At 43.4% G+C, this 12,913-nt stretch overlaps 1 protein-coding gene across 6 annotated transcripts in view; it reads right to left on the reverse strand.

The window, feature by feature from the left end:
• Nucleotides 1-12,913, reverse strand: part of FOXRED2 (FAD dependent oxidoreductase domain containing 2) — a 548,573-nt gene that overhangs the window by 459,041 nt on the left and 76,619 nt on the right. For all 6 annotated transcript variants that reach the window (XM_077277999.1, XM_077278000.1, XM_077277998.1 and 3 more), the window contains exon 2: nt 4,194-4,679. In XM_077277999.1, coding sequence (XP_077134114.1) covers nt 4,194-4,679 — 486 coding nt within the window. The remainder of the gene's footprint in view (nt 1-4,193; nt 4,680-12,913) is intronic.

A 12,913-nucleotide genomic window follows, 5' to 3' on the forward strand; every position in this document is an offset into this window, starting at 1 on the left:
AAAGTGACACCATTTCAAAAACTTCACCACCTCAAGGTGCTCAAAACCACATTCAAGAAGTTTATTAACCCTTCAGGTGCTTCACAAACTGTAGCAATGTGTAAGGAAAAAAATGAACATTTAACTTTTTTCACTAAAATTTTAATTTAGGGTAACAGAAAAAAAATGGAACCCAACATTTATAGTTATTTTTTTTCTGAAGATGCCGACAACCCATATGTGGGTGAAAACCACTGTTTGACCACAGAGCAGATCTCAGAAGGGAAAGAGGGCCATTTGACTTTTTGAATGAATTGAAAACTTGCTGGAATAATTAGCGGATGCCATGTCATGTTTTGAGAACCCCTGATGTGCCTAAACTGTAGAAACTATCCACAAGTGACCCCATTTTTTAAGCTAGACCCCCTCAAGGAACTTACCTTTATGTGTGGTAAGCATTTTGAACCCCAATGTGCTTCATAGAAGTTTATAATGTAGAGTCATTAAAATGAACTTTTTGCCACATTTTTTTTTTTTTTTAATTTTAACAAGTGTAACAGGAGAAAATAGACCCCAATATATGTTGTACAATTTCTCAGGAGTATGGTGATACCCCATATATGAAGGAAAACTACTGTTTTGGTGCACAGAAGGGCTTGGAATGGAAGGAGTGATGTTTTGGAATGCAGACTTTGATGGAATGGTATGCGGGCATCATGTCACGTTTGGATAGCCCCTTATGTGCCTAAACAGTGGAAATGCCCCACTAGTAACCCCATTTTGGAACTGATCTATTGCTTCCTGGTATGTGAATTTTATAAAGTAGCTTCATTAGTAAGTTGTGTAGAGTGCATCAGGTTAGTATATGTGATTAGTGTAGAGTTCATCAAGTTGGCATACATGAGTTGTTTAAGTCAGAAATTAATTTAGTAGTCCATGGATGTGCGATACAGTCTGAAGCATTCTTTTATTTATTTACAGCCCAGATTTGTGTGGGTAGGTGTTGCATTGATAAGTTGTATCCTTGCGTATTCCCCTTCTGTTACAAACTCGGCACCTCTTTTGCAACCTTCCATTTTTTATGCTTTGAGGGACTTCCCCGGGGAAATGTTGACCTGGGGCGATTTGAACACATTCAGTCGCGGAAGTACTGGGGCCCGCTCCTTCCAGATCTACAAAGATTGGGTCCTTGATCACTACCTACTGGAACTGAATGTATGAGAAACGGTCTGGCCTGCAAATCATGAAAGCACAAAAGCGTTGTGAATTGCCCTCTTAAAATGTGAACGGCCAGCTTATTGTACCACACCTTGGCTTTACTTATGGCACTGTAAGGCTGGAGGACTTGATCAGAGAGATCATCTTCCCCCATGTTCTTGTTGTACCCTAGTACACAGTGTGGTTTGAGGACCTGTATAGAGGTACCTCGTACAGCGGAGAGGATGCTGCGATCACCATGTATGGTGGTCAAGAAAAGGACATCATTGGTCTTGTACTTGACCACCAGCATGTTGTTTAAACATTGGTCTTTGCTCTTACCCTTTTTGAGCAGCTGCCCTATTAGCATCTTAGGAAGGTCTATCTGATCTTTGCGGACAGTACCGCAGGTTGTGGAAACTTGCGCAGAGAGGGACTAGAAGAGTGAGATGCTGGTAACCTTGATCTAGTAGTCAGTGTACCAAATCCTAAACAATTTTACCACTGGCTCCCAGGACAGGAGGGCATTCAGTGGGTTCAATCCAGGAGTCCTTCCCTTCATGAACCCTAAACTTGTGGATGTATCCAGAGTTACTCTCACACAGTTTGTGCAGTTTAATTCCTTACATGGCCCTCCTACTAGGTATTGCTGGAATTTGAGCCTCCCCTTGAAATATATTATGGACTCATCCACAAAGTTGTCCCTTTGGGCAAGTACACATCAGCAAACCTGTTGCTGAAGTGATCAATGACCGGCCGAACTTTGAAAAGACAGTCAGAGTTGGGGTCATCTCGGGGAGGACATTGTGCATTATCATTGTAATGCAAACATTTTTGGATAGCCTCAAAATGTTTACGGGTCATAGCTATGCAGAGCACTGGAGTGTTGTATTAAAAAAAATAACACTCAAATATTGCCGAAGTTCTGGCTTCATCACTATCCCCATGTAAAGGACCAGGCCCAAAAACGTACAAATTTGTTAAGGCCACCGTGAGGTTTACAAAATCCTCAGAAAAAAAGACTTTATAAAAAGTCTATTTCTTTGAAGCCATCAGTGTCAAATTTGATTCCTGATTGCGCAACAAAATCAGATCAGTCGCTCATAATCTTTTTTTTGGGGGGGGGGGTGAGGTCCATACGGGGTCAGTAACGGTTGGCGCTGGTTCAGTTTCGGTCCTGAGGTGTCTGTATGGGGGTTCAGCATCACTTGAGGAAGAGGAGGATAAATAAAGGAAGGTGGGATCCTCGCCCTCGCTATCAGTGTCAGAGACAAGGAAGGCGCATTTCTCCTCCGCCGAATAATAATAAAAATCTAATAATAAATCTTTATTAATGCAGCGCCAACATATTCCGCAGCGCTTTACAGTTTAACAGTTCATACACAAGTCGTAAGTAACAACGTTAAAAATAATATAATCATTAATGCAAAATAAGACGACACTGCTCATGAGAACTTACAATCTACAATGAGGCGGGGGAGACACAAAGTGCAAGTGTTTATTTACAATGATGGGAGATAGACAAAGGCTGCATGAGGTATTCACCAGGCAGTATTTGTGGTGCTATTGGGTGCGGTGGAGCTGGATGGAGGGATTCTTAGATAGATAGTGAATGGGCCACACACACACACAACGACTTTGATTAGGGAACATGACAGGCCAACCTGAACAGATGTGTTTTGAAGGAGCGCCTAAAACTGTATTTGGGGAGAGAGGGATAATTTTTTACATATGTGGTGTTTTTTGTGAGTACCACATTTTATTCAGGTGTGTGTGTGTGTGTCTCTGTGAGTGCTTAGTGTAAACTTTTTTTTTTTTTTTAATAGAAAAGAAAAAGATTTAAAAAAACAACAACCGTAGGTTGATCACTTATGTGCGTCAGTGATCAGCGCTCGACGGCTGTAGGACGAACGCACAGATGATTTTTTTTTTTTTCTGCGCTGACACTAACTTAATTCAGTACAAAATATTGTAGTAGATGCCAATTACTACAGTATATTTTTACTGTCTGTAATCTAGTCCCATCAAATAAGCTAACTGATTCTTTAATCAATTCTGTTTTTCATGAAAAGAAAAAAACAACAAACAACTTGAGGCTGGTCAGTGATGCTCGTCAACGACCAGCGCTCGACGGCTGTAGGACGCATGCACACGCGGATATGGTGCAAAAAGGGGATTGAAAAAAAAAGTGTGGGAAATGGGATAGAGGGAGATTGGGGTGAATTAGGAAACATCAGGCAAGGATCAGGGAGGGATTGGGAACTTTTCTTTCGTCTTTTCAGCAGCAGGAGCACAAGCAGCAAGCAAGTGTGATGGTATAGGCTTCTGTGGCACTACAATGACGCACAGAGGTACAGGTTGACAGCAATATACAAATCCACAGCTAGGAATGAGGAAGTACAGGGCAGTCACTGATAGAGTGCACAGACGCGGTGTGACCTGATTGGTGCGATCGATGTCATAGTCGATCACACCAATCAGAGCTGGCCCTGGTTAGGCTGGCCTTGCTAGGCACCAGCATATCATCGATGCTCTTACAACACCCAACATAGGCTGGACATTAGTGTTTCAGGCAATCAGATTGCCTGAAACACTGAGAAACGCTGAAATTGGCTGTTCAGACTTGAACAGCCAATAACCTCAATCATAGTTGCGGGAGGTGGTTGCCACCTCCCAGGATGATAACTCCATGTGGCCTGTGGTAAGATGGCGGTGTAACTTTAATGTGATCACCGCGACGGAGGTCCTGATGCCGCATCAAAGATGTGACGTATCCATACGTCCAAGGCCGTTAAGTACCAGGCGACTTGAAAGTATGGATACGTCAAAGGACGTAAGGGGGTTAAAATGTGATTGTGGTATTTTTTTTTTTTTTTTTTATAGCCGATTTTCAGAAAACGTGGTAACACTGTTACATTTTTGCAGAGATTTTGTACAAAACACCATATTACATTATTGTTACTATTTCCTTATTTTTTTTTTTTTTGGCGTACATTATATAAAATTATTTCTCTTACTTGCACATGTATTCCTGTTCCATCTGATCCTCTAGGAGAAAGTAATGGCCATGCCATGCTTCCAGGTTGGATTCCATTTTGACCCTTCTTATCTCTTTACCATAATGGATATTGAGAGCAGAACTAAAATTATTCAGGTATCTTACCATGTCATCTGCATGGGGAAAGAAATCATGGGAGTAATGAAAGAACCGCAAATGCTCATCTTGACTCAGAAGTGAGTTCCAGTCATGGCGGAGATTAAATTCCTTGTTCATTCGTCCGGTAAAGCGTTTGTTTATGCTGATTAGCTTACGATGCCTCGGAAAACGATAAAAAAAGCTTCCAGGACCCAGGTTGCGCTCAAACACAATGTAATCCCTTCCAGCCTCTTCAAGAAACTTTGCAATTTGTATCCCACCAGGGCCCGCACCCAAAACACAGTAGTCATGGGTAATTATTTGGGAGAACGCTAACGGGAGTAGTAGAATAACGATAACCAGCATCCTGCAAAATAGAAAGAAGAGGAACAAAAGGTTTATGACTGAAAATATTAGAAGAAAATATTTTCATATTTTGTGTTTATAAATCTTTTCTGCTATGATACCTTTTAATGGCTAACAAAAATAAAATAAATGATGTAACAAGGCAAGCTTTTGAGACTTCTTACGTCTCTTCCTCAGGCATGGTATAACAAACAAAAACGTACAATAAAACGTGATAAAAAAGACGAATGAAAATAAAAATGGTACAGCTGAAAATGACATCATGTTCTGCACAAAAATAAGCTGCCATAAAGCTGCATCAGTGGAAAAATAAAGTTATATTAAAGAATATAGAATAAAGTGAAGCAAAAAAAAAAAATCTTTTCTAGAATAGTTTTTGTTGTGTAAAAATGCCAAAGCATAAAAAAATATAAAGGGTAGATTGCTGTAATCGTTCTGACCCGAAAAATAAAGCTGCCTTATCAATTTTACCACATGTGGAACTTGTATAAATAAAAAAAACACTATCCCTGAATTGCTGTTTTTTGTTCCTTCTGTCTCCCAAAAATGGGAATAGAAAGTGATCAAAAAATGTCATGTGCCCTAAAATGGTACCAATAAAAATGTCAGCTTGTCCCGCAAAAAACAAGCCGTCATATCAGTGTCAGCGGAAATATGGAAAAATTATAGCTGTCTAAATATAGGGATGCAAAAATTTGTTGTTGCAATAAAAAGCTTCTTTTAGTGTGTGACAGCAGCCAAACATAAAAACCCAATACAAATCTGGTAACTCTGTATTCGCACCGACCCAAAGAATAAAGTAATCTAATCACTAATACCGCACGAGGAATGGCGTAAAAAAATAAAACTAATTTTTCACCTGCTATAGATTTTTTTCATGTTGCCTCCTAAAGATCGCAGTAAGGCTCGGCTAACATTTAACCTGCTCTCTGAAATACCGTATTTTCCGCTTTATAAGACGCTCCGGATTATAAGATGCACCCCAAATTTTGAGGAGAAAAATAGGAAAAAACTTTTTTTTAATAAATTGGTGGAGCTTCTTATAATCCATGCGTCTTATTGCTTACCGGGGGTGGTGGCTGCAGTAAAGCGGGGTCCCAGGGTCGCTGCTGGGGGAGGCAGGAGTGGAGTGTTGCTGCAGGCTGGGATGAGGGTGTGTGTAGGTGTCCTGTGCTGCAGGGGGGCTCCTGTGCCGCAGGATGGCTCCTGTGCTGCAGGCCTGTCTACAGTGCTGCAGGGGTGTCTCCAGTGCTTCAAGGGTGTCTCCAGTGCTGTGGGAGTGTCTCTGGTGCTGTGGGGGTGCGGTGGACTTTGGGAAAATGGTCGTCGGGAGGCGGCGCAGGCGCAGATGGAGATCTTGGGACCAAGATCTCGAGAGAGGAGATCTGAGCGCTGAAATCTCATCTCCCAAAATTCCGGCGGCCATTTTCCCGGAGTCCGTCGCACAGCAAAGCATGGACGAACTGCCAGGGGGCTCTGGCCTTTCCCAAAATTTCGGCAGAGCCCCCGCAGCACCGGAGACTCCAGCATAACCCTGGGCAGCAGCGGACAAGCACGACAGCGGCGGCGGACACCTCCTCATCCCAGCCTGTAACAGTAAGCAGTATATCCGCTTTGTAAGATGCACCCCCATTCCCCCCCCCAAAAAAAAAAAATTGGGGGAAATAAAGTGCGTCTTACAAAGCGAAAAATACGGTAAGTGATTCAGACGAAACCCCCAGTGCAAGATCCCATATAATGAGGCAGATGGATGCACTGTGGACGCCATATATACTTGAGTATAAGGTGACCCGAGTATAAGCCGTCCCCTTAATTTTGCCACAAAAAACTGGGAAAACTTAATGACTCGAGTATACGCCTAGGGTGGAAAATGCAGCAGCAACTGGTAAATTTCAAAAATAAAAATAGATACCAATAAAAGTAAAATTAATTAAGAGATCAGTAGTTTAAGTGTTTTTGAATATCCATATTGAATCAGGAGCCCCATATAATGCTCCATACAGTTCATGATGGTCCCATAAGATGCTCCATACAAAATAAGCCCCATATAATGCTCCAAACAGTTTATGATGGACTCCATAAGATGCTCCATATTAAAATATGTCCCATATAATGCTGCACAAATGTTGATTATGACCCCATAAGATGCTCCATGTAGACATTCGCCCCGTATAATGCTCCACAAATGCGGATTATGGCCCCATAAGATGCTCCATAGAGATATTTGCCCCATATAATGCTGCACATGGCCCCATACAGATATTTGCCCCATATAATGCTGCACATGGCCCCATAGGATGCTCCATACAGATATTTGCCCCATATAATGCTGCACATGGCCCCATACAGATGTTTGCCCCATATAATGCTGCACATGGCCCCATACAGATATTTGCCCCATATAATGCTGCACATGACCCCATACAGATATTTGCCCCATATAATGCTGCACATGGCCCCATAAGATGCTCCATACAGATATTTGCGCCGCATAATGCAGCACATGGCCACATACAGATATTTGCCCCATATAATGCTGCACATGGCCCCATATGGGGTTAATATCTGTATGGAGCATCTTATGGGGCCACGTGCAGCATTATATGGGGCAAATATCTGTATGGGGCCATGTGCACCATTATATGGGGCAAATATCTGTATGGGGCCATGTGCAGCATTATATGGGGCAAATATCTGTATGGAGCATCTTATGGGGCCATGTGCAGCATTATATGAGGCAAATATCTGTATGAGGCCATGTGCAGCATTATATGGGGCAAATATCTCTATGGAGCATCTTAAAATGCTGCACATGGCCCCATACAGATATTTACATAGTTACATAGTTATTAAGGTTGAAGGAAGACTTTAAGTCCATCTAGTTCAACCCATAGCCTAACCTAACATGCCCTAACATGTTGATCCAGAGGAAGGCAAAAAAAACCCTTGTGGCAAAGAGTAAGCTCCACATTGGGGAAAAAAATTCCTTCCCGACTCCACATACGGCAGTCAGACTAGTTCCCTGGATCAAAGCCCTATCAAGGAATCTAGTGTATATACCCTGTAACATTATACTTTTCAAGAAAGGCATCCAGGCCCCTCTTAAATTTAAGTAATGAATCACTCATTACAACATCATAAGGCAGAGAGTTCCATAGTCTCACTGCTCTTACAGTAAAGAATCCACGTATGTTGTTAAGGTACCTTCACACTGAGCAACTTTACAACGAGAACGACAACGATCCATGACGTTGCAGCGTCCTGGATAGCGATCTCGTTGTGTTTGACACGCAGCAGCAATCTGGATCCCACTGTGATATCGCTGGTCGGAGCTAGAAGTCCAGAACTTTATTTGGCCGTCAGGTCGGTGTGTCTCGTCATGTTTGACAGCAAAAGCAACGATGCCAGCAATGTTTTACATGGAGCTAACGACCTGTGAGAACGATAAGTGAGTCACCGTTACGTCACAGGATCGCTCCTGCATCGTTCTGGAGCTGCTGTGTTTGACGTCTCTACAGCGACCTAAACAGCGACGCTGCAGCGATCGGATCGTTGTCTATATCGCTGCAGCGTCGCTAAGTGTGACGGTAAATTTATGCTTAAACCTTCTTTCCTCCAGACGTAGAGGATGCCCCCTTGTCCCTGTCTCAGGTCTATGATTAAAAAGATAATCAGAAAGGTCTTTGTACTGTCCCCTCATATATTTATACATTAAAATAAGATCACCCCTTAGTCTTCGTTTTTCCAAACTAAACAGCCCCAAGTGTAATAACCTATCTTGGTATTGCAGACCCCCCAGTCCTCTAATAACCTTGGTCGCTCTTCTCTGTACCCGCTCTAGTTCAGCTATGTCTTTCTTATACACCGGAGACCAGAACTGTGCACAGTATTCTAAGTGTGGTCGAACTAGTGACTTGTATAGAGGTAAAATTATGTTCTCCTCATGAGCATCTATGCCTCTTTTAATACATCACATTATTTTATTTGCCTTTGTAGCAGCTGCCTGACACTGGCCACTGAATATGAGTTTGTCATCCACCCATACACCCAGGTCTTTTTCATTGACAATTTTGCCAAGAGTTTTAGAATTAAGCACATAGTTATACATCTTATTACTTCTACCCAAGTGCATGACCTTACATTTATCCCCATTAAAGCTCATTTGCCATTTATCAGCCCAAGCTTCTAGTTTACATAAATCATCCTGTAATATAAAATTGTCCTCCCCTGTATTGATTACCCTGCAGAGTTTAGTGTCATCTGCAAATATTGAAATTCTACTCTGAATGCCCCCTACAAGGTCATTAATAAATGTTAAAAAGAAGAGGGCCCAATACTGACCCCTGTGCTACCCCACTGCTAACCGCGACCCAGTCCGAGTGTGCTCCATTAATAACCACCCTTTGTTTCCTATCCCTGAGCCAGCTGTCAACCCACTTACACATATTTTCCCCTATCCCCATTATTCTCATTTTATGTATCAACCTTTTGTGTGGCACCGTATCAAAAGCTTTTGAAAAGTCCATACACACTACATCTACTGGGTTCTCTTGGTCCAGTCCGGAACTTACCTCTTCATAGAAGCTGATCAAATTAGTCTGACATGAACGGTCCCTAGTAAACCCGTGCTGATACTGGGTCATGAGGTTATTCCTCTTCAGATACTCCAGTATAGCATCCCTTAGAATGTCCTCCAGGATTTTACCCACAGTAATAATAATAATAATAATAATAATTTTATTTATATAGCGCCAACATATTCCGCAGCGCTTTACAACTTATAGAGGGGACTTATACAGACAATAGACATTACAGCATAACAGAAATCACAGTTCAAAACAGATACCAGTAGGAATGAGGGCCCTGCTCGCAAGCTTACAATCTATGAGGAAAAGGGGAGACACGAGAGGTGGATGGTAGATGGAGAGGTGGATGGTAGTAGAGGTTAAGCTTACTGGCCTATAATTTCCGAGTTCAGTTTTTGTCCCCTTTTTGAATATTGGCACCACATTTGCTAAACGCCAGTCCTGTGGTACAGACCCTGTTATTATGGACTCTTTATAGATTAAAAACAATGGTCTATCAATGACTGTACTTAATTCCTGTAGTACTCGGGGGTGTATCCCATCCGGGCCCGGAGATTTGTCAATTTTAGTGATTTTTAGATGCCGCCATACTTCCTGCTGGGTTAAGCAGGTGACACTTAATGGGGAATTTTTGTTATCACTGATCATATTGTCTGCCATGGGATTTTCTTGTGTAAATACTGATGGAAAAAAAGTCATTTAGCATATTGGCTTTTTCCTCTTCCTCATCCTCATCCACCATTTCCCCCAGACTATTTTTAAGGGGCCAACACTTTCATTTTTTAGTTTCTTACTAGTTATGTAGTTAAAGAATATTTTGGGATTATTTTTACTCTCTCTGGCAATGAGTCTCTCTGTCTCAATTTTTGCTGCCTTGATTTGTTTTTTACAGAATTTATTTAATTTTCTGTATTAATGTAATGCCTCATCACTACCTACTTCCTTTAATTCTCTAAATGCTTTCTTTTTGTCACTTATTGCGCCCCTTACAGCTCTTTTTAGCCATATTGGTTTCCTCCTATTTCTAGTATGTTTATTCCCATACGGTATATAATGTGCACAGGTCCTATCCAGGATGCTAATAAACGTCTCCCATTTTCTTTGTGTATTTTTATGTCTCAGGATATCGTCCCAGTTAATTGCTCCCAAGATCATCTCTCATCCGTTGGAAATTTGCCCTCCTGAAGTTTAGTGTCCTTGTCACCCCTCTACCACACATCTTATTAAAGGATACACGAAAACTTATTATTTTGTGATCACTTTTCCCCAAGTGACCACCAACCCTTATATTTGATATGCGGTCTGGCCTGTTTGTTAATATTAGGTCTAGCAGTGCCCCATGTAATGCTGCACATGGCCCCATAAGATGCTCCATACAGATATCTGCCCCATATGCTGTTGCTGCGATAAAAAAAAAAATTAAAAAATTACATACTCACCTCTCAGGCCCCCGGCACTTGCTATATTCACCTGCTCCCCGATCAAGCGCTGACCGCCGCTGTGTCTTCCCCGTCCTCTGCACTGACTGTTCAGGCAGAGGGCGGTGCGCACATTAATCGCGTCATCGCGCCCTCTGACCTGAGCGTCACTGCAGAGGATGGGGAAGACGTAGCGGCACCGACAGTGGAACGGGAAGCAGGTGAATATCGTGGACTGCCCCCCCGTCATACTCACCTGCTCCTGGCGCTGTCCCTTCACGTCTGTTACCCGGCGCCAAAAGCTTCTTCCTGTAGTGTTCTCACTCTGTGAGCGGTCACATGGTACTGCTCATTACAGTAATGAATATGCGGCTCCACCCCTATGGGAGTGGAGTCAGGTCCATATTCATTGCTGTAATGAGTGGTACCATGTGACCGCTCACTACAGGAAGAAGCTGCCGGCGCCGGGGAACAGGGATGTGCAGGAACCGCGCCAGGAGCAGGTGAGTATTATTACACAGCTGCCGCTCCCCCTCCCCTGCAGACCCCTGGGTATGACTCGAGTATAAGCCGAGAGGGGCAATTTCAGCCCAAAAAGAAAATGGGCTGAAATTCTCGGCTATTACTCGAGTATATACGGTATATACTCAACAAAAAAGTGTGAAACAACTGAAATTATGTCTTATATTCTAGGTTCTTCAAAGTAGCCACCTTTTGCTTTGATGACTGCTTTGCACACTCTTGGCATTCTCTTGATTCTACTTTGAAGAACGTAGAATAGTCTTAGTTACTCACCGGTTAACAGTGTTTTTCGGAGACCATGACAGCACCACAGAGAGAGGGGATCCGCCCTTCAGGAACAGGAAACCTACAGATACATAACGGCGGCATCTCTCCCACGCATCAGTTGGTTTACAGAGCACAAGAGGACCACCAAGGTTAATAGCATACTTAATAAACGATACTACTACTAACTATTCATTACCCGTGAATTATATAAATAAAGGAAGAGGTGTACACCCAGAACTTAAAGGGCACCTGTCACCCCGTTTTTTCAGTATGAGATAAAAATACTGTTAAATAGGGCCTGAGCTGTGCATTTCAACAGTGTATTTTGTGGATCCCGATTCCCCACCTATGCTGCCAAAATACGTTACCAAAGTAGCCGTTTTCGCCTGTCAATCAGGCTGGTCTGGTCAAAAGGGCATGGTGTCTTCCCCCAGATCTTGCTTAGTTTTCCGTTGGTGGCGTAGTGGTTTGCGCATGCCCAAGGTCCCGAATCCACTGCACAGGGGAGTTAAAAGAGCGCGATGTGCACTATTTCATTGGTGATCGGTGGGGGCAGCCATCTTCCTTTGGACGCGCGTGCGCAGAAGCGGCGCTATGCTGGCCGCGGCTTCAGGAAAATGGCCGCGGGATGCCGCGCGTGCACAGATGGAGATCGCGGCTGTCATTTTCCTGAAGCCGAGATGCGAACTCTGCTTCAGGAAAATGGCCGCCGCGATCTCCATCTGCGCACGCGCGGCATCCCGCGGCCATTTTCCTGAAGCCGCGGCCAGCAGAGCGCCGCTTCTGCGCACGCGCGGCCAAAGGAAGATGGCCGCCCCCACCGATCACCAATGAAATAGTGCACATCGCGCTCTTTTAACTCACCTGTGCAGTGGATTCGGGACCTTGGGCATGCGCAAACCACTACGCCACCAATGGAAAACTAAGCAAGATCTGGGGGAAGACACCACGCCCTTTTGACCAGACCAGCCTGATTGACAGGTGAAAACGGCTACTTTGGTAACGTATTTTGGCAGCATAGGTGGGGAATCGGGGTCCACAAAATACACTGTTGTAATGCACAGCTCAGGCCCTATTTAACAGTATTTTTATCTCATACTGAAAAAACGGGGTGACAGGTGCCCTTTAAGAAAACGGGAGGGAATGTACGGGTGCTGTCATGGACTCCGAAAAACACCGTTAACCGATGAGTAACTAAAACTTTATCGGTCGTCCACGACAGCACCACAGAGAGAATTACAGAGAGTAACTGTTTTAGGGAGGGACTACGGCTTGCAGCACCCTTACACCAAAAGAGAGGTCAGAGGAGGCACCCAGGTTTAAACTATAGTGGTTATAGAAAGTGTTTGGAGAAGACCAAGTAGCAGCCTTACAAATGTGGTCGATCGACACCTCCAACCTCTCCGCCCACGAGGCCGCCATAGCTCTAGTGGAATGCGCTT

This window comes from Ranitomeya variabilis, chromosome 8 (assembly GCF_051348905.1).
Source record: "Ranitomeya variabilis isolate aRanVar5 chromosome 8, aRanVar5.hap1, whole genome shotgun sequence".
Taxonomy (NCBI): Eukaryota; Metazoa; Chordata; class Amphibia; order Anura; family Dendrobatidae; genus Ranitomeya; species Ranitomeya variabilis.